The following is a 23,493-nucleotide window of genomic DNA, read 5'->3' as shown; positions in this document are numbered from 1 at the left end:
TGATTGGACTTCAATTTCATCAAAAACTACCTTGACCAAAAACTTTAACCTGAAACTCCCACTTTCATTTTCTATATTTAGTGAACCGTGAAATTGGGGTCAAAAGTCTAATTTTGCTTTAAAATTAGAAAGATCATATCATAAGCAACAAGTGTACTAAGTTTCAAGTTGATTGGACTTCAGCTTCATCAAAAACTACCTTGACCAAAAACTTTAACCTGAACGGACGGACAGACGAACGGACAGACGAACGGATGGATGGACGGACGAACTAACGAACGAACGGAGCCACAGACCAGAAAACATAATGCCCCTCTACTATCGTAGGTGGGGCATAAAAAGTACTTCATGCAATAATTTATTATACAGTTATTAACTTGAAAAAGATTAAAACTTTTATATTATTTACTATTTCATTCATGCTTTCATATTAAAATAAGGAGATGTGGTATGATTTCCAATGAGACAAATATCCAATAAAATATTGACACTAGTATTTTTCATTGTTCCTTTCATGACTTTATTGTATGCAACATATCAATGAATATTTTTTACAATCTTCAGTATATTTTACATGAAAGATATATTTCATCTCAGTAAATAACAGTAAAATCATTTTACATTTTCATTTGATTTGACACACACATCAAACAATTGTACATGTATTTCAATATAAATAAATCTAATACTGTGGTTTCATATTTTTTTGTTGGTGCCATTTTCCTTGGATCAAATATAAGATGTTTTTCTTGCATACTTTAGTATGCGGTTTTGACAAATTCTAAAACAAGCATATAGGAATTTGTATACATATTTTTTGAGAGCTCAACCATTCCCAAGAGTTTGCTAATATTTTATATCACAATTCATCTGTCATTATCACAATGATTTTGTCATATAAGGTCCTTCCAATTCATATCCAATTTTCCTGTAGTAATTCCTTGTCCCAACACCTGTAAATAACAAGTATCAAACATATAATAAACTGAATCAAAATATCTGTTTCTTTATATACATAATGTTAAAAAGGATTAAAAAGTCCTTGTGATGAACCCTTATAAGATGCAAGTTTAACTTTTTCAGTTTTCAACTCATCAATTTCAAAAAGAGAAATTAAATATCAATACAAATAAACAGCTGCGCCATGAGCACATGATACACCCGACGTCTTGTGTGGAAGTTTTATGCAATAATCATAAATAGTTTCTGAGAAAGTTTTAAGCAATAACCTTATATTGTTTTTGAGACACAGCTGGACATGTGAAACCCCCACCCTGTTTTGTTTTTTTTTTAACAAAAACCTAAATATCACTAAAATAAAATTTTGAATCAAAACCAAAAAGTATACAGATCTTAAGATTAATATAACAAAGAAGTGTGTAAAGTTTAAAGCAATAATCATAAATCATTTTTGAGATACGCTGCAACATGTAAAAAAACCCTCCCATGTTTTACAAAATACTCAATAACTCACCCTGGTTTTTTTTTTTACAAAAACCTAAATATCACTAAAATAAAATTTTGAATCAAAACCAAAAAATATACAGATCTTAAAATTAATATAACAAAGAAGTGTGTAAAGTTTAAAGCAATAATCATAAATTATTTTTGAGATACGGCGCAACATGTAAAAAAACCCTCCCTTGTTTTACAAAATACTCAATAACTCAAAAATAAAATTTTGAATCATCACCAAAAAGTATACAGATCTTTAGATTAATATAAAAAAGACATGTGTAAAGTTTTAAGCAATAATCATAAATCATTTTTGAGATATGGCGCAACATGTAAAAAAACCCTCCCCCTTTTTTACAAAATACTCAATAACTCAAAAATGAAATTTGGAATCATCACCAAAAAGTATATAGATATTAAGATTAATATAACTAAAAAGTGTTTAAAGTTTTAAGCCATATTCAAGAATCGTTTTTGAGATACAGTGCGACATGTGAAAAAAAAACACCCCCCTGTTTTAGTTACAAAGTGCCGTTGTCAACGTATATTTGTTCCTAATAATATTTGTTCCTGAGGGAAACAATATTATAATAATATTTGTTCTGCGGAAATTATGTCTTGGAATACTTTTTCCATCTGTATTATATTTGTTCCACTGATATTAGGAACTTATCTTATATGTTGATGAGTATTAGAAATGTTCCTATTATGCTGAAGTTTAGTTTATGCCTGATTGATTATTATATAAATCAAAACAGATTTTATATGTTGATTGTTTTCTAAATCAAAACCGGTTAAAATACTAATTATATGATCATTATGTAAAATGAAAAGTGTTAATGAGTTGGATATATTCACCTGTACACAACACCTGAATGTATACTGAAACATAGAGGCTGATGAGTATGAGAAAATATTTATGTTCTTAAATGAAGGAACATTTGTTGAAGGTAACTAAATATGTTAACAAGTTCAGCTGTGAAATATAAATGTTAATTCTAATGAGAAAAATATCATTTGAAGGTAAAATATGCATACAAGTAATTGTGGATAATTCAGGAATAATATCTTCAAGATTGGAAACAATTCTATTCCATATTCACGATACCTGTTCTTATAATAATTGTAAATACCAATTTTCCAATCCAGCATTAGTTATGGATAGAATATAGTAATAATTTTGGGTCGGAAAAGATATTATATAATATTTTTTCCAATCGGAATATATATTACATAATATTTTTTCCAATCGGAATAATTACAGACCTGCCAACTTTTGAAAATCTCCTATTGGAATTTATTTTAAGTGATAAAAATTCCAAGGCATCGGTCATTTTATTATGCTGATGGAATAAATATCACATAACAATAATTCCAATTGGAACTTTTCTTACATAATAAATTACCTTTGGAATAAATATTATGACGGAACTTATATTCTGTGACACCGTAACTCAAAAAGTGTTAATCTTATTTCACCAAAAAGTATACAGATCATTTGACCATCATAAGAAACAATTATATTAAGTTTCATGAAATTTGGATAAGTTGTTTTCAAGTTACAGTGTGACATGTTTACCCCGGACAGACAGACAGATGGACGGACGGACACCGGACATAATATGTCCCGTCATAATTTTGACGGGCATATAAAAAATGAGTTATAGGTCCAAAAGAAAATTGCCTTTCTTTTTAGCATAGCTTAAATTTGACTAGCCACATCATTTCAGATATCCAAACAGGTTTCAAGTAGATTTTTTTTTATCTTCACCTTTACAGAGAGTTTCAATCCCAATCTATTTGGTGTAATTAAACAGATATACCATGTTATGGAGGGGTATTTGCTAGTCTTGGGGACGAATTTCCCTCGCCTTGCGGCTCGGAAAATTTTACAGTCCCTTGACTGGTATTTTTCGCAAATACCCCTCTATAACATGATATATTTGTTCAGAATAAAATGAAATTATCAATTCTTCTGGAAGGCAATTCTTAATTCTGTTAACCATCTTTAAAGATAAGGAATCTTATTAATGTTTACTATAGGCTCAATGTTTCACCTACCAGATATGACAACTATTTTACTGGAGCCATGTTCTTCTTTTGCTATTCTTTCTGCTTCATCCATTAACAACATGCCAAATCCCTGAAAAAAAACATTCATTCTGTGTTATTTCTATTCTTTTTAAAATTTTTATACTATCAGAGATCAAACACACATGGAGATGCTTAATTTATCATGCCATATTTCCACTTAACTATAAAATATACAGAAATAAGTCTTTGTCAGGTTTTAGGCTACTGAAATATAGCATTTGCTGGAGGGATAGGGAGTAAAAGATAAATAAACATCAATGGTCTGGTCTGTTATAAGTAAATAAAGGCTGTACCAAAATTGAGCATTTTTGACAGAAAGGCAACAGCAATGATTTGCCTTCTGCCACTTGGGTCCCAGTGGATAAAAAAATAAACTGACCTTATTTTAATTTTTTTAATGCTGATGTCATTGTTCATATATCTGTTCTTTTGGTCTTTATAGATAGATGTCTTGGTCTATATGGATAGTTGTCTCAGTAGCAATCAAACCACATCTCCATGTTTTTCTAAAGCGAAAACATCTCAATACCTCTAGTACAAATGAAATCAAAGATATTTTCTGCCAAAATGTCTGTGTACAAAATGTAAATAAATATAAATATACCTGATGTTGAAATTTGGTAGGATCTCTAGCATGTACAGGAACCACACTACCATACACATGAAGCTCCCGTACAATAGAACAGCCTGATTTTAACTCTGGCCGAAAGGTATCTGGAGAACACTTCCTTAATCTTAAAAGTCCAATTAAAATGTCTTGTTCTGGATCTTCATAAGATAAAAATGTCTCCCAGCCATTATTGGCCACATAATCTCTTCTGATCAATTCAGCCTAAAATATAATTATCAAATCTCTTCATTTTTTATTCTGTTTGAAATATATTTGTTAGATTGAAAAAAAAAATTTGTAAACTAAGAAATAGATAATGTAGTTTGGTAAATTGACCTTTTCAACAATGCCAATCATCAACAAAAAATTCCTAGAGCATTTAACCATTGAGATAATTCTTTTTATTTTAAAATTAGATATCTCTGAGGAAGAGCATTTAATCATTGCATACAAACTAGACCATACTAAATGTGTATCTGGAATCTGTCGCTTTCCTGACCATTATCAGATATTTCTATTTTGATAAAGACTGTTGTTATAATTTGTAACACTTAACTAGCTACTTATAAAGATATGGAATATTTTTGATCTGTTTAGAGGAAATGGGATGTCAAAATTCTGGTATTTCAGTAGACTAAATAAAAGTCATCTTAATCAGGTACAGATATGGCTTGAATACCACATCTTAGAAACCTTTCTACATTAGATTCATAGTTACAGATGACCACATTAGGTAAATCTCCCTTATTTTTTTCATCCTCAAATCTTCAAAAGTAACATTAATCAGCCAATGAAAAGAATGGTTGATTCAAATTAAGTTGTGACATTGTTACATCATACCTCAAAAGGTCTGACTTTGTGATGTATTTCTTGTATACCAACTTCTCTTGTTCTGACATCACGACATTGAGTTCCAAGATCTTTCATCCTAGCTAATGCTAACTCTCTCAAATTCCCATGTTCAACTCCAGAACTAACCAATGGCATAGGTATATCTCTAAAAACAAAAGAATAACAATGATTGAACACAATGTCACAGACCTTTCATGAAGAAATAGGTATAAAACATATGTGTAGAAGATGGTCACAATAAATTCTAAATTACATATCACATCCATTTTTTATATACTGTGTATGATAAAAGGGAAACTTTCTTTTTTAAATTATAGTAATCTGTGAACAAAAACTTTGAAAAGTAGAAATTTCTATGATTTTTTCTTTAGATGATACAAATTTCAATGACTCTGAGTCACTCATAGGATTGTCATGATCAGTCTTTGAAAATTTGATAAAGAAACAATGTATAATACCACAAATTTAAACCAGTTTGTTAAAGACAAATACTTAAATCAAAAATTTTGATGACACAATTTTACAGACACCATAAAAGAAGTCAAAGGAAAAATTTGTCAGATTTTAGAAATAAATAAAAGCTTATTTTAGTGACATTTTAGCAAGGTTAATTCAGAGCACACAGTATATTTTCATTAAACAGTCACCATTTTGTATAATATTGCTTTTTACTGTTATTTACTGTTATTTCATAATTTCATTTCTTAATTGAAGTAAATAGATCACAATTTTAGAGAGCACAGCACTTAACATAATTATAAAATTATTAAAAAAAATTATAACCCAAAATTCCATTCTCATTTAAAAAAATATTAAACTAAAGTAAAATCTGAGTATGGGAAAAATTAAAATTTTCTACCAATTTCACCATAAAATTATACCTTCTCCTTTTGCCTAAACTTTAGTATCATATCTATATTATTGACTGTGACAAAAAAGAAATTGTCCTTAAACCATATGTTATTTCAAGAACTTAACCTTTGAACTCTGTAAACTCTAGTCCATGGAGGAACAAGAGCTAATATCCTGGCCACAAGATCAACCAGTGTGCTGGGTGGATAACTTTTATATCGCCCTGTCTTCCAAAGTTCATATAAACCTGAAATCAAAAATATTTCAATTAGAATCACATTGTTTGGTATATTTCATAGAATTCATTTGACAAGTCTATTCTTTAAAACTAAAGCTTAACAATTAAATTAATGGCAAACCCAAAGTGATTGCTTGTCATGTTTTTATAAATCTTTTACATGTGTAACCGGAGAGCACGAATTTCATTAAAAAATTGCTTGTCTCCACCCGGACTCGAACCCGGGACCTCTGTGTTACAAGGCAGCGAGTATACCAACTGAGCTAAAGAAGTACTTCCTTAGCTCAACCGCTTACGGCTGACTAAGTATCTACTAAGTTTTTCTAAGGGAAGCAATCCTGTCACACATGTATAATTATAAACTATTTGTTTAAGTCTTATTAAATCTTATTTAATTTTTAATAGTTTTTGGGAACTTTAACTGGTCAATGATAAGGCTATGAAAAATCAAGATAGAAACATTTTCCCGTCAAAATTCCAATGGCTATTATCTAGAAAATTAGCACATTGACCCCTATATTTTTTTTGCTTTTTTTATTCCTCAATTAATTCCTATCAATACATACTAGTTTTATGAAAAGCTATTTATTTTGAAACTGAGCAGCAAACTTCCTTAAGTCTAAGAATCATCAGCTGAAGAATCTGTGTCTAAGAAAAGGAGAATCTATGAGCCGCTTAAATTATTGATTTTTGATTATGTCTGTACCTTTACCTTCAATACCTATTTTTAAAAAGACATAATTTAAAAAAAATTTAAGGGAATTGTATTAAATAAAGAATACCTTTAACACTTTGACATGCAAGTTAGTTTTCAAATACACTTTTTTTTTTTTTTACATGAGGAATATAAATCCCCTATAACTTAATGGTAAAAACTACTGCCAGAACAGACAATAAAGTCTCAAACTTCAACATATTTTGGAAATAAAGTCATCTTAAGAAATGTAAAATAGATTTATTTTTGTGTAGATTTCATCACTGTCTATGCTAAACCTTCCATTCCAGAGTAAAATAAGAAGGAAATATTTTCATCTTTTTACAAGCTACATGATGCTTCATTTGAATGAAAATTTATATAAAGTTCTTTCATACCTGTTCCTCTTATGACTAGTGTAGGATATATCTTCAAACCATCAGCTCTGAAAGCAGGATTCTCAAAAAATTCCTGAAAATGGCATGGTAATTTTAGTGTTTGCGATAATAATAACAAATCTAATACAATTGGTTGAAAGCAATATGGGAGTATCATATATCATGTAAAACTTAAGTTAAAGAAAGGAAACGAAAATTCAGCATTTTTTTCTATTTGTAAAGGGATATAACTCAAGAACAGTAAAAGAGATGCCATCTAAATTCATACTTGATCTGTGTTTTGTGGTGATAAACATTGTGTATAAGATTCACAACATTTAGTTGAGGTAAACTTAAGTAAGAGAACAGAAAAGTAAAATTCAGCATTTTTTTCTATTTGTAAAGGGATATAACTCAAGAACAGTAAAAGAGATGCCATCTAAATTCATACTTGATCTGTGTTTTGTGGTGATAAACATTGTGTATAAGATTCACAACATTTAGTTGAGGTAAACTTAAGTAAGAGAACAGAAAAGTAAAATTCAGCATTTTTTTCTATTTGTAAAGGGATATAACTCAAGAACAGTAAAAGAGATGCCATCTAAATTCATACTTGATCTGTGTTTTGTGGTGATAAACATTGTGTATAAGATTCACAACATTTAGTTGAGGTAAACTTAAGAAAGAGAACAGAAATGTAAAATTCAGCATTTTTTTCATTTGTAAAGAAGCAATAACTCTAAAAAAGGTAAAATGTATGCCCCCTCTGCTATGACGGGGACATAAAGACAAGGTCTAAGTCTCTTTTGATGTTTAGACACATTAGTGATTCATATTCAACTATATATTGTTAGGACTGTTGAGTCTTGAATCAAAATTTAGATAACCAAATTTATTGGAAAAGTACTCCTTAATATTCTGTGATCAAGAAAAAATATTACATACAATAAATTGTTCTATATCTCTTTCCCATCCAACATTAGGTAAATCAGGCATCATATGTGCTACAACTTTAAACCCAGCATCCTTTGCCATCTGAAATGACTCACACACGGCTTTAACTGTATGGCCTCTGTAAATAGAATGATTAATGAAATGATATGGAAAATATAGTCAGACAGTAACATTATTTGAGTTAAATAAAGATGAAATTTTTTGTTTCACCTTTACTCATAACTGAGGAATCGTATCTAAAAACATGCTCATTATGCTGATGATTCTTTTTTACTTCACTCATAACTTAAAATAGTCTTGCTGTTTTGTTATTTCCAAAAAACTTAGTTATGATAGTAGCTTTTCAGTTTTACTGTTTTTATCTATTTACAATTTAAAACTCAGGATGATCTAGACATTACATTGTAACATAATGTGTATATAACTCTCTTTTGTTGAAAACTGTATATTGCCTTCTAGATTGCTTTTGTTCATTTTTGTCATTTAGTTGCAGTCTTTTTGACGTATAACCTTCATCTCTTTTTACAAAAATATGAAATTCATCCATTACATAATTTTCAAATACTTATCAAATAGTTCAACTCCAGATGTATTGTACATTGGTACCAATAAAAATAAATAAAAATGTACCTATTTGTGTCCCTAGCTACATCTTCATAGACACTCTGTACACCAATCTCCAATCTGGTACAACCATACTTTAACATGTCACTGAAAAATATACTCAACATTTAAACAAACAAAAGATAATCTAATCAAAGCTTTGAGGTGGTATTGGACTACAAAATAATGGTAAATGAATATCTAGTTATCTTTTTGCATTAAAATCTGGCTGAATATTCAACTTTAATACTCAATTCTACACCTATCAGTAAGCTATAGCAATAACTGAAAATATGCGTACTTTGTAAATAGCATGTTTAACCCGATTCCTTACTTGCAGAGTAAAACTTTTTAAGTTTTAAATAGACTGCATATTAAGAGGTTGTCTCCATCTTATCAGCAATTCATTATTTTTTTAATAATTAACTTTAGTTTTATAACCTTATTATTAATAATTGTCAAACTATTACCTGATGTGTTTCCTCAAACAATAGTCAGGTCTGGTTTCTATGGTGATACCGATACACTTTGTCATACTCTTCTCTGAATATCTAAATAAACAAACATTTTAAATCAAAGTTAGCACTTTATATTATTTTTACCTCATTGATAACAACAGATTGTATTTGTGTATTTTTGCATGATAGAAAGTTTTTTCTTTGTTTTACCAGAAAACAGAAAGATGACTAGATGATTTGAAACTTATCAATGTCGGTTCAAGCATTATGACATTGGTGATATATGTCTAGGACAGTTATTTAGGCTCGGTTGACATATTTGACTTCACAAAGCTGTAATATGCAATTTATGAAGATCTAAGAAGAATGATATAGATAGTGGCAACACCAATATATGATATATATGGCATATCATTATGTCATATATCATGTTTTTGACATATCAACAGTGCTGTGTATCTATATGGAATTATCAAAACTTAAACATAGGAATTTATTAAAGTGGAGCATAATTGATTTATTAATGGACATGCTTTATATTTATTTACCTGACAGCTTCATCAACTGTACTACTAGTGTGTCCTGACAAAGCGTCATGGAGATTTCTGATAAAATAATCTTTGTATTCATCTTGTAAACTCATAAATGTACCACCCATAACTATAAACTCTACTTTATCTACACTGTGTCCTAGCTGTTTCAGCTAAAAATAGAAATATATAACATGCTGTCTCAAAATTTACATATTTTCAAATCTCTGATTAGGCTAGAAGACAGTAGAAATCTATGAGATTTGTTTACAACAGCTAGTTTCTTCTCTTTTGGTTATTTCAGAATGAATAGAATGCAAGTCTGTCTCCTAAAGTATATAATCAATTTTTAAAATACCGCAATAAAAAATAATGATGGACAATTTTCCAATGTCAATGCTACATTGTGTGTAAAAAGTTGCTTCATTAATACAGAAAGATGTAGTTTCTGCAATCAATCTTCTGTCCATTAAGCAAAACCCTGTAGCATCTTGGAGCATAACCCAGCAAATGCTGAGAAAAAGTTTCATCGTAATCTTCTATTATTGTAAGCTTAAAAGATTTTTTAAAATTCCTAAGCTTAATTACAAATTATATTATACCACATACTTTAAGATAAATATACAGTCAACTCTCTTTATCTCGAAGTCAGCTGGACCAGAGAAATATTTCGAGATACACATAGTTCGACTCAAACGAAAACCGGAAGTTTGACAGAACAAGGGATACAACTCTTGCTTAGCTTGGTAAAGCTTAAATAAATCCGGGTGAATATGGGAAGGGCATGGATATTCTGGTATCAGATCAATGTATTTGTATGTAATGGTCTTTCATTATTATAATAACATTATTTTTACTTATTCAATTGTTTCAGTTACAATTTTTTTCTATGGCTTTTATCCAAGAGAGTAATTTCCAATCGATAGTTTCGTTATTCAGGTTGTTTATAGTTGACAAAATTGTTTATTCTCTGATACAAGAGATTTTAAAAAATTTAGATTCCTGTTCATTTTGTTTTATCTCACTCTTTCTTTTCAGAAGAAAATACAACAAGATTAACGCCGATTGAGTAGTTTTTAAGTGATCATCAACGGAAGTCATAATCCTTACTTTATACACACCCAAGCTTATTAGTGTAAATCACAATTAATTGTTTTGTAAACATTTTAAATACTTTTCATAAACATTAACAATGTATCACTAATTATTTATAAAAATTCAATAAAAGATAATCTTAGGTAAACACTCGTGGAAATAGCATGTCATAAATCAATACAGTTGTCAGTGACTGGAAATTTAATTACACGTGTATTGTCAGATTAACTCTTCAATCCATTTAAATGCCGGAGGTCATGTTTTTACATATGTGTATTAGTTCCAGATGATGTCAGGTAATGAATTTTGAATGCTTTTTATAACCTTGGGATTGTAAATTTAGTTTGACTCAACCGAAATTTCAACTCATCAAGAGTCGAATTACATACATTTATATGGAACAAAGTTCAGGACCACGTGAAAAGTTTGACTCATCCGAAATTTCGAGTCAACCGAGTTCAAGACATTGATAGTTAACTGTATTACCTGATCGACTCTGTGTCTTGTCTGTAAATATGGATTATATCTAGCTCTGATGGCTCTCATACTTGTTGGCTGTAATGATATACATTGTAAAAGATAATAAAAAACTTCAAATACTGTGGATTCATTTATTTTCATGAATACCAATTTTCATCTTGAAGAATGTTTTTTAAAGAATATTTTATTTCCCAATTTTGCCACATTCTCAGCCTGTGGCAAACAAGTTGATTAAGAAACAATTTATGGGGGCTTCAATATATCGTGATTTTACCACAGGTTGGCCCTTTATGCAAAATATTGAGGGGTAAAATATTGGCATAAATGGACAACCCGTGGTAAAATCTAGACATATTCAAGCCCCCATGAATTTTCTATTCTTATAGGACAAATACGGCAATTCTTTTGGATCCAAGCACTCTAGGAGGAGGCAAATATTTGCCGTTCCCATAAATAAACGCACCATTAAATTATTGTAAAAGAACAGAGCAAACCGAATTAGTGACATGGTCAAACTATTTACAATAACGTGTTTAGATAGTTTTGGATACATTCAAATAATACTTTACTTATATGTCTTATGTGTATATATAAAAATTGGCTTATACCACATTTTAGCATCGTTTGTTTACGTTTCCTTGTTGTGATGATTTTCGGTTTTTTACAAGCTTGTATTTTCCTGTAAAATGCTTAAATTCTTATGTCATCGTTCTATGACGTCGGGAAACTCATTCATAAAAAAGCATATGACGTGGGAGTACGATCGGAAGAGCCCAAACAATATATTCATATTTTACAACAGGTGTGTACTCAAAGCATTTGAAGGACATGAATGTTAGAATCAACTTTAATTCATGGAAGGAGCAAAAAACATATCTCTATCCCAAATATTTTAGCAATTGGCCTTATAATACAGGATTTTCAACTTCATATTAAATCCTAAAATTGTCTATAATCTTTTTCCAGGAATGGCTGTACCCACGTTAAAGATATGTTAAAATCAGCATAAGATTTCCTTAAGTTTAGAACATTTTACTGTGGATTCATTTATTTTGTGAGTACACATTGTCGTGGAATGAGGAATGGATGTAATTTCATGGATATTCTATTCTGTGGTTTTGCCAAAGTGATATTTTCAAAATAAGGAATACTTTGTCAAATTTTCTTTTTCACCTAACAATTGCAGACATGTTTGAATACCATTGAGGATATCAACAATAACTTCAGAGGGATCATCAATATTCTTATGTGTCCAAAGTCTTGTAACAATCAGCATTTTATGATGGGTTTGAAGGCTTCATTTAATCAAGACCTACAAATTATACAAAACATTTTATTCTAAAGACAACAAAAGACTGCTGATGTAAAACCATGACAAATCGCATCATAGTCTTGAGCCAGGATAAGTTAGAAAGCGAAAAATGATCTGTTCACCATTATATCAAAGGTAAAGGTCAGTGGAAAATAAATGGTACATAAAAGCATTGCCTTGAGATGAGATGTTGTAGGTACAGTCATTTATCTGAGTTTGGATAAAAGGTGTAAAAATCAATATCAAGTAAATAAATGTGCTTTTTTGGAAAGACAAGATAAAAAGCAAATTTTAGCAATTAAAGGATAACATAGTCCGAGACCACAATTGTCGTCCCTTGATTTTCTTTGTCCACAAATGTAGTCCCTATTGTGAACAGTGTGTTACTTGTCAATTGTTTGTATACCCCTTCCAAATGTATTTCTCCATGTTTTATGTCTCAAATAGCAAGTCAAGGGATGAAATGACACTGTCAAATAATTTGGGTCATGAATTTTAAAGTAAAGTAGTGATTTGGTCCAGTTGAAAAAGGTTAAAAATTAGCACTTCAGAAGCTGTCAAAAGATTTCAAGACCCCCTTTACATTAAAATGTCCATATTTTGAGTTAGAGCCGATGAAATTTTCTATAATTTTAATATAATTTGTCCCAAAAGTAGTACAACACACTGTAAATTTTTTATTGAGAAAGCACAGGTGGGATTTTTTAATTTGTATTTATTGTCTAAAAGAAATGCACTACGAAATAATTGTGGTCTCGCACCACATTTGACTTATTAGGATATCCTAACTACAACTAAATGTGGACTTAAGAAAAATCAAAGCACCAAAGGGTGCTATAGGCAGTTAATCAAAAACCCAAAGGCAAACTTGGCAAAGTTCAGATGAATAGTGTAAAGAATTAGTCAATTATTTATCTCAGGCATTGTTCTCAGCTATTTCTAAAGTATCAAATAATGCTTGTACAGTAATGTTTATGTTATGCAATCCTACCACTTTCAAAAGTTATTTCCAATTTATATTTATAAAGATTCAATGTTTGAGATTATACACATACACTGTCCTATGTTAGGGGAGAGTTTTGTGCCAGTTAAGATGTTTAAGCCGCCACATTCTGTATGCACCTGTCCATAGTGAGGACCCACTAATGCAGGGCTTTCCCATGAAATTGAAGTAGAAGGCTCAAGTAAAATTATAGGCGGCTGTAACATGCGTTCAGCGAAGCCAGACGCCCACCAAGCTGTAAGCTTGGTGCCTTACGGCATAAGCCATAAATAGAGCATGAAATCCTGCATTCTCGCAATCTCCTGGCACCTAATTTCATCTTTCAACTGACCATTTTTTATGTATGAAATTTAAGAAAGAAATAAAAATCTCAAAGAAATTTCATTTTTTTTATGTTATAGTTTTTTATTTTTATTACCTTATGCTTCAAATTCATTTACTTTTAAAGGAGTTTTATTTATATAATAATCCGGTTTGTTATAAATCTTGATCGATTTATTTTGCATAACTACGTGCATTTGTAAACAAATGACCCCCCTCTTCTCTCTAAAGACTGTTACGCGTATTTAAATCATACAATTATTTCTCAAGCATTGACAGAAAATTGATATATCCTCTGATTTTCTTTTTTTTTTTTTTGTAAACTGTTCAATAAGTCTGATACATAAATCATTTGGAAATGTTATTTATTTGAGGTCGAGTCGACAATATTCTACTTTCGTTTTTGACCTTGATTCTCTGAACACCACGTGGGCTTTGAAAAATGAACTTCAAAAGATACTGTTTTCCAGATTCTGAACAATATGATCTACTACACTTTCTTTAATTTGACTGATATTATTCAATAACATAAGATTGTCATCCTATCTGATTGTCTTCACGTTTTAAAAGCCAAAAAAAAAGCCAACGAGTTAATGCCCATCGGAACGTCTCTATTGTTAACGTTTAATGACCACCGGAACGTCTCTCTTGTTATCTTTGAAAAGAAACGATGCATTCTGACTTTAAATAGACAACCAATCAGTGACCTGAATTCATGTGAACTATATTTAGCCCACGGTAAACACTGACTTTTCACCCTTGTTTATCGTGACCGCGACTTTGCGACAATACGTCTCTCGGCTGCCTGTAAACATTTGAAAAAGATATTTTTTATCTTTTTGAATTTATATTTTTGTCAGTGAAGTAGCCGGCACTTGAAGCCACCGACAGCCCTGATCATCAGAATCCTCTCAATTTAAAAGGTACGTAAATTTCGTCTTCTATGTAATTTGAAATTGCCGCCAACTTATTAATAGACTACTGACGTATGTAATACGTATCGATGACAAACAATATTCCTACGACTTTTGCCATTTGGGAAATGTAAACGACTCATCTTTATAGATTTTCGGCGACCAAATATTTCATGCAATTGTTCTTTGGCATCTTAGCCAACAGCACAGGGGATAATAAACTATAGAAGGATTTCTATCGAGCACTACCTCCTATGTGCAACTTCAAAACTTTTGGGAAAATCGACGACCATTTAACGTGTTTATGATAATATTTTTTATATTCCAGAATAAAAAGTATGACAAAAGTGTCCAATTAGTTATAAATAACATGATAGCCAGCCAGATAATAAAAGTGGCACACATTTCAGCATTTATTGGGTAGAACATAAATCTAGGGTGCTCGCATAAAGCAGCTTAACTGCTTAAAAACTAAACTAACCTCATATCCTGTGTAGGATTGTGTGGAGTATTCAAAGTCAGAGTCTGGACCTCCTGGACAATATCTAAAAGAAACCAACAGAAATTTATGCATCATATATCTATATTTTCCATGTACAAAGATATAAAGAAACAATTGCAAATTAGACATCTGCTTCTTTTCAAAGAAATTCATATTGGACCATTGTCAAAATTTAAGATATAAAAAAAGAAGAATGTGTCCATGGGACACAGATACCCCTGCTTGTAAACATACAGTAAACTCTGCATTTTTTTTCAATTTATAAAGAGACATAACTCAAGAACAGTGAAATAAAATGCCACCCAAATACAAACAGATCTTTGTTTGGTGGTAATAAGCATTGTGTAAAAGTTTCATTACAATTTTTTTTGGCAAACTAAAGTAGAGACATCAAATTCAGGAATTTTTCCATATAAAACTTTTGAAAATATCTTTTAACTTGACTTCTAATCTATAAAACTAACTTACACACAAATGTTTCCTGTCATTGCTATATGTGGACATCTATGAGGTTTACACATCACAGCTACAACTGCTATCTGTAATGGAACACAATTTTATCTTCTTACAAGAAAAGTAAGAACCTGATGTTTAGTTATTGTTGTTTGTTGATGTGGTTCATCAGTGTTTCTCCTGTATTTATAGATTAGAACATTGGTTTTCCAGTTTGAATGGTTTTACATTCGTCATTTTGGGGCCCTTTATAGCTTGCTGTTAGGTGTGAGCCATGACTCTGTGTTGAAGACTGTACTTTGACCTATAATGGTATAGTTTTACTAATTGTGACTTGGATGTAGAGTTGTCTCATTGGCACTCATTACACATCTTCTTATAAATATATATGATCATTGAAAAATGAATAGGCAATCAACATTCAAGTACTCAAAGGTTGTACAAATCTTGCACAGGGACAAATTGCCTTCAATTAAATAAACATTTTGTTTCCACACTATATTTGTGTAACTGTGTTAATTTACATAACACAAGAGTGCACATACTGAAATGTCTCACCTCTGTTTTACTTACAATTGACTTCATGTTGAAAGTAAGTTCTATGAAGGTGTTAATACAAGTAGCACACTAACATTACATAATCAATAATCCATGAAAATTGAGTCAGAGTCACTAGCATCTACCAACTAGTAAAACCAAAAGGAATTATTTCATTAACAAACAGACATTTATAACTGGGAAATAAGCAGCATAAAAAATTGTCATGAAATTTTAAGATTTGTTTTTGGTTTTAAAATTAAGAACTTACACCACTAGCTGTTCTGATTGGTTTGGCTTTAAGTTTTGGTACCAATACCTGTAAAGATAAAGAGTTACTCATCAAACTATTAAGGTGGTACCCAACACCTTCACTGAAATTAATTTGGCTCGTTTAATTTTCATAAAATTTTGACAAAGTATTTTCTTTGACCCTTAGACAAAAATATAAAAATTTCAAAAAATCTGAACCAACCATTTTATCAGAAAAAATACACTGGTCATATAGTAGTTTATCAAACACTAATGTTGATCATGGAAAAGCTAAATATTCCCTTAACAACACAATGTAATTAAAACATTTAGCTGATTTTACAGAGTTATCTCCCTGTAGTGTTAGGTACCACCTTAAGTGAACATTATAATGCAACGAAGGCTGTGAAGTTGAATTCTGACCTTCTTTTTCACTAAGGACAAAACTTGGATTAGTTTATACCTCAAACCCTTATTTGGTATTCTCTGATAGTTTTTTTTATCATGAAAATGAAAATAATCTGACAACAACATTAGCTATGAACTGGTGTTTGGGTATATACTATGATCAAAACAAAATTAAGTTTTTCAAAAGATTATGTGCAATCTACAAAATCTATATGTTTAGGAATTTAAATCTAAAAACATTTTAAAAGATCAGAGAAAAATGTTAGATGTTAGATGTGTACGGATTGATAATTTAGTCTTAGATGCATGATTTTTTTATTAGTTTATTAGTTGTTAGTGACTTTGAACTAGCTGTCAGTTAACTGTGAGTACTCTCAAATCTATTCCTAGTGTCTTTTTGTTTTTGGGGTGAACAAGTACCACGTCCACTTGTATTTTTGTCCATCTGATGAGTTAAGCCTTTTTTAACTGATTTTTATAGTTCGTTCTTATGTTGTACTGTTATACCACTGTCCCAGGTTAGGGGAGGTTTGGGATCCCGCTAACATGTTTAAACCCGCCACAGTAATTTAGTGGTTTTCATTTGTTTTATGTGTTACATATTTGTTTTTGGTTCATTTTTCATATTAATGAGGCCGTTAGTTTTCTTGTTTGAATTGTTTTACATTGTCGTTTCGGGGCCTTTTATAGCTATGCGGTATGGGCTTTGCTCGTTGTTGAAGGCCATACGGTGACCTAGTATTGCTCATTTCTGTGTCATTTTGGTCTCTAGTGGAGAGTTGTCTAAGTGGCATCATACCACATCTTTTTTTTTAAATTTGTTCAAATAAGTTTTTTACTATCAATCACTAATGAGTTTCACAAAATCTTACACGTAAAGTTGGTCATAGGTATACTGCATTATTCATGACTTATGATCACATTTAGTTGTAAGATTTGATAAATACCTTTTTATATTGCTGTGGTACGGCTGCTATAATATCAACCAACCTTGGTTGACTTGGTAGTCCATATTTACTTGATACATTACATTTAAGTCTAAAAGAAAAGACAATTTTAATAAATGAACTATTAAGAGTTTATAAAATATACACATTTTGTGTTATTTCTTTTTTTTTTATAATATATATATATATCTTAAACAGTCTAAGATTTTGCTACATTCAATTCTTAGACTAATTGTTTTTGTGTGTTTTTACAACCAGAAATAGTACTTCCATTATTTCACCTTTTCATAAACTGGGCATTAAAATCAAACCATTAAATACTGACAAAATTTAGAATTTCAGAGTATAATGTCTTCTTTTACGCTACATGTAGAAAAAGAAATATAATGCTGACAAAGAAAGAAATCATGCAAGTTTGTTTCTATTTTGGTCAAATACATGTTCAATGCAACTAATGGTTCTTCCAAACAAAATATATTTAGGGTAGGGCAAGCCAGTTAGAAGATAGTACAAAAGTTAATCCCAATCTAACTGTTGATCTATAGATCTTTAATAGAACTGTATGGTTTGTAGGTCCTCAAAAAATAGCCTTTAAAATCTGCCTGCCGTTTTTTCCTGATATACATGTAGCCCCAACTTGATTACCTATTTAAATTAACATCTTTGTTCTGTTCGTGAGCTTGGATTAACTGATTCACAACCTCTGTTACTGTCATCACCAGAAGTTCTTCTCTGGAAAATCCAGCATAATTTCCTTAAAATAAAGAATATTTGAGGTAATTTTCATCAGTAAAATTATTATCTTTTAAGTTAATATCAGATATTTCTGTAAACAGATAAATTAAGTTGTTCAATTAGGTGAACTATCAACAATAAATACATATACACCTGTCAAGACATATAACATGGCATAAGTAGACATAAATTGTCGGGAATACATGAATTAAGTAATAAAACGTTGCATGTTCTTATATGTGTAATCAATCTATAGAAGCCAAAGTATACAAGTGACACGTCATAAAGTCTTGACGTTAAAATATAAGACAAAAGTGATGTTCCCGCGTTGTGTTCCCGCCATATTTACAACTTTCTGTGGGCTGCAAAATGATAAAATTTAATAAATAATACAATCTCAAATGTGAATAAGAAATTTCAAATTAATAATATTTACGCTTGAAAATTAAAGTCTCTATGTATAGAAAATAATTACTGTCTCTCACTCTGTATAGTAGTATCAAAATTTGACCCTTTAAATAACACTTTAATTAAGATTCGCAGATCATATAAAAAGGGGTAGTTAACAGTTCACATATTTCTTTCATCATCTCGATTTGATTGTAGATTCATCTTGGACGGTCGAATGACTTGTACGGTACTTCATTCACATGCATCTTCTTTTTTCTAACTCGGTGGTGCGGTATGTACTGTTTTGTTTTTCTGTTACATCCCTCGTTATCAATTCTTCGAACGAAACTTCTTTGCACTTAGTTCTTTATTGTATTGTCATAAGCTTTCACGATACTTGTTTCCTTTAATGGACCATATAGAAGGTAACCTAGATTTGATTTTACTGCTGTAGATCCATCTCCGCGGATGATTTGGTCCCCAACAAACTGCCTATAGTAATCTGCTCCTATCAAAACATCAATTTTGATTATACTTTCATCTTTGATTGGATGAGCCAGATTTAATCCTTGAAGATACATGTACTTGTTTTCAGTCAAGTCTAATTTGCGGATATGATTTTTTATTGCAACGGCTATTTTCGGTACAACAAGTCTATCAACTGGTATTTTCTGTTTCATCTCTGTCTCGACCAGTAATGTACCTTTACCTAGGTATTGTATAGTATTGCCAGTGTCTCTGAAGCATGATAGTTGTATAGTTTCTGTGTTGGCGACTTTAAATTTTAGTTTCATTGCAAGATCTGCAGTTATGAACGAACGTTGCACACCTTCATAAAAAAGTATATTTGCGTCGATACCTATACGAATGGACCAAATGGGTGTAACTGCTGTTTTTAATAATACAGTAGATTTGCCTTATGCGATGTGTGAAGAACTTTTGTGTCGTCTTCTTTTTCTCTCTCTTTATCATTCACAATGTTTACATTTAAGTATTGTGATAACTCAGTTGTATGCTTGTGTTCATGCTCGTTGTTGTAGATACGACTTGCGATTTGATTCATGCAAGTTTCACTTTGGACATGTGTTCTTCTGTAATCAACCATTCAATTATTGCATATGCTAGTATGATGTTTCTTCTTACAATGATGGCATACATGTATAGATTTACATTGATTGACTCGGTGAATACCAAGAAAATTGAAACACAGATTGCTGCGTTTTACGATATTCATTTGTTCGTTTGTGTCTGTAATCCGTGTACAGTTCACCGGTGTGTGAATTTCTTGACAGTATATACATGGTCTTGCGGTTACAACACGTTGGTTACTGTTTACATAATCGACTCTTCTTGCCGTATATGATTCTTTTCCGTAAGATTCATGTGTTTCTACAAGAAACGTACATGTAGGCGTGGTGGAATAGATTTGTCGGATACTGTAATCCTGACCTGCTTGGATAATAATAATCTCGTTCTGAATAGCTTTACGTAAATCGGATAAAATCCATTTGTTTGATCCATGATCTCAAGCTAAATGTTGCCTTACTTCTCCGGGAAGCTTGCTCAAAATTATTGTGACTAGTAATGTGCCGTAAGTGTCTTGCGATTGGCTCAAAGCCTTTAATCTGGGTACGGATGCCTCTGTACTGTCATTAAAGACGTGTAAACTGGCTAAATCATTATTTGCGGGTGTAATGTCTAGCAATGCTTTCATGTGTGCTTGTATAATTTTATTCGATTGTCCGTATCTTTCTTTTAATACGTTAACTGCCTCCTTATAATTAGCCTTTGTCAATGCGGACCCATCAATAGTATGAGATGCTTCACCTCCAAGTTGTGATTTTAAATAATTGAATTTCTGAATATCTGGTAGACTCAGGTTCATATGTACTGCTGATTCAAAAGAATCCCAGAAAGATTGCAATTCAATAACATTTCCATTGAAATTGGGCAAAGTTAATTTCCGAAGGTGGTGTGTTTGATTGCTGAAGGTTGACTGCTGCTGATTTTCAATACATAAAGTTGGAATAAAAGGTGGTGCTTCATAATTTAATGTTTGATATGATGAGGTAGACTGCTGATTTTTATGATTATTCGAATTTGTCTAAACTCTGTATGAATATATGAAAGTGTTTTAGTTTAGTTTCTAAATCTTAAGTATACTCATCTATGTTGAGAATTTCTTCTTCAATATCCTCTGTATTGATTGTACTTATAATATGTTGATCTAAATCTTCCAAAAGTTTCTTATTTTGTTCCACACTTTCAAATGTTGCTCAAAGATCTATCCTGGTTAACTCCACTTCGTTTTTCAAATCGTTATTTTTTTTCGTAAATGTCTTGTAATTACACTTCTGTTCGCTTTCCTTATCGATTTCAGCTTATTCAAATCCATTGGGCATGGCACCAAAATGTCGGGAATACGTGAATTAAGTAACAAAACGTTGCATGTTCCAATATGTGTAATCGGTCTATAGAAGCCCATGTATACAAGTGACGCATCACAAAGTCTTGACGTTACAATATAATACATAAGTGATGTTCCCGCGTTGTGTTCACGCCGTATTTACAACACGAAAGCACAATGCAATGTCTATGCATAGCGTGAATAAATGTGTTATATAAAGGTATATAGGGGAAAAAAATTATGAGACGAGTGCCTGTGCTAAACATGTAAAAGTTTAAATAAATAAATTATTTTTTTAATCTGAGTCAACACTCTCTAATAAGTTTATGTTGGTTTTTTTTAGTGTAAAAACGGTTTACATAAAAAATAATATTTACCTTTAGCCTTGTTTTTCCCCATTTTGAAGATTTCAGCTGTATCAGTAACTTATTGCAACATATTTCATTTCACACATGTGTTTATATTTCTAAGGTACATCTATAAACCAAAACAAAAATAAAAAGCTTACGTTTAAATACCAAAACTATGATCTATTTGCATGTTTTCTAATGAGTAACATTAATTTTATATATCATAATATATCAGCGATTGTTGAATATTAAATTTTGCTTGAAAAGGAGACAAAGACGGCAAAAAACCCAACATCATACATATTTGTATTTGGTTCTTGGTTAAATTTTAACCGGAAGTGAAAATCAAGCACCTGTTTACATTTTTATTTTCTTCCAAGAAAAAAAATAGGTAAATACTTCGTCTTACGATATTATTCTCTATAATATGGTTCTGCAACAATACGTGATGAACTCAACAGGGCGAAATAATATATGAAAGACTATGGAAAACATAAATTTTACTTGGGTATCTGGATGATTCGTTCCAACTCTGATTCGTACCAACAAATTCGTCCAAAGTTGCTTGGTCAGGTCGTTCCAACTTTTCCAAAAATTGGTCAGTTCGTTCCAACTTATTTAAGAACAGTATTAAACAATATTAACCATTTAAATAGCCTCATTATTTAAATTTTTAATGCTGTACTTATAAAAAATGAATATAAATACGTATCTAAAAAAATATAAACGCTTTTCAATAATAATTGAAGGCTGACATACCACATTTGCTATGTTTTTTCTTACGTGCATCGTTACTACTCATTAGCACTGGTTGTGTATGTTTTACAATATAAAAATTTACTCAGTGTCCTTACATACGAAACCGAAAAAAAAGTAAGCAGCCACAAACAGATCACAGTCCAAGATGATGGAGCTTTGGGACAGCTATAGAAGACAGCAAATTACAGTTACCCAACTGATGACATCTGTTGCACTTATCATTGTGCCATCCGTTGACCAGCAAAATGAAATATGTGAAATACTGAAAGACTATTGAACAATTATCTATGAACTGTTAGGATGAACATATGTTATTGAATAATGATCTTTTATATGAAATATACAGAAAAAATGGACAAGGAATTGCCGATTTTTGCCGTGCACTGTAGGTTGATTTACACAAATACAGTGATATACGGACATATACATTATAAAAAAGTTGGAACAAATTGTTAAGTCTGATTTAATAATGAACTTAATCAGGTGGAACACATTGTTAAGTCTGATTAATAATGAAATAAATCAGTTGGAACGAATTGACAATTGACTTGGTACGAATTGTCCAAATCTGGAACGAACTGGCTTGGAACGAATCGGACTTGGAACGAATTGACTAGCATTCTTTACTTGCCTAGAAAGGTTACAAAATTATCATGAGAAAATCTGTTCCACAGGCAGGGACTTGGACTGTTGGACTTACCCCTTAGAAAATATTAGTCCATAAGTGCATTCAGTGTTTATTCTAGGCTGTTTAATGATATCTGACCCTCTACACACATAGATTTCAACCTCCATGCTTTGATGACTACAGCGACACACCACACACAGCGACACATCACACGGTTAACAAATTGTTGCCCTTGTATACACACGAATCTTGGTCTGTTTTCCCTGATTCATGTTCGCCCTAG

General features: G+C 31.1%; 1 protein-coding gene across 1 annotated transcript; it reads right to left on the bottom strand.

The window, feature by feature from the left end:
- Positions 1-496: 496 nt before the first annotated feature.
- LOC143055891 (elongator complex protein 3) lies at positions 497-21,969 on the bottom strand. Its single transcript, XM_076228938.1, has 17 exons — positions 21,851-21,969; positions 18,587-18,695; positions 17,942-18,032; positions 16,606-16,653; positions 15,813-15,883; positions 15,324-15,387; positions 11,299-11,367; positions 9,736-9,890; positions 9,200-9,280; positions 8,757-8,837; positions 8,118-8,244; positions 7,194-7,266; positions 5,990-6,110; positions 5,000-5,156; positions 4,154-4,381; positions 3,517-3,598; positions 497-953 (listed from the first exon to the last, which is right to left on the bottom strand). The coding sequence occupies exons 1-17, from the start codon at positions 21,870-21,872 to the stop codon at positions 880-882; spliced, it is 1,653 nt and encodes a 550-aa protein (XP_076085053.1). The 5' UTR covers positions 21,873-21,969; the 3' UTR covers positions 497-879.
- Positions 21,970-23,493: the final 1,524 nt, after the last annotated feature.

Source organism: Mytilus galloprovincialis, chromosome 1, assembly GCF_965363235.1.
Source record: "Mytilus galloprovincialis chromosome 1, xbMytGall1.hap1.1, whole genome shotgun sequence".
Classification (NCBI taxonomy): Eukaryota; Metazoa; Mollusca; class Bivalvia; order Mytilida; family Mytilidae; genus Mytilus; species Mytilus galloprovincialis.
Note: the sequence above shows the minus strand (reverse complement) of the source record. Positions and strands in the feature narration are given on the sequence as shown.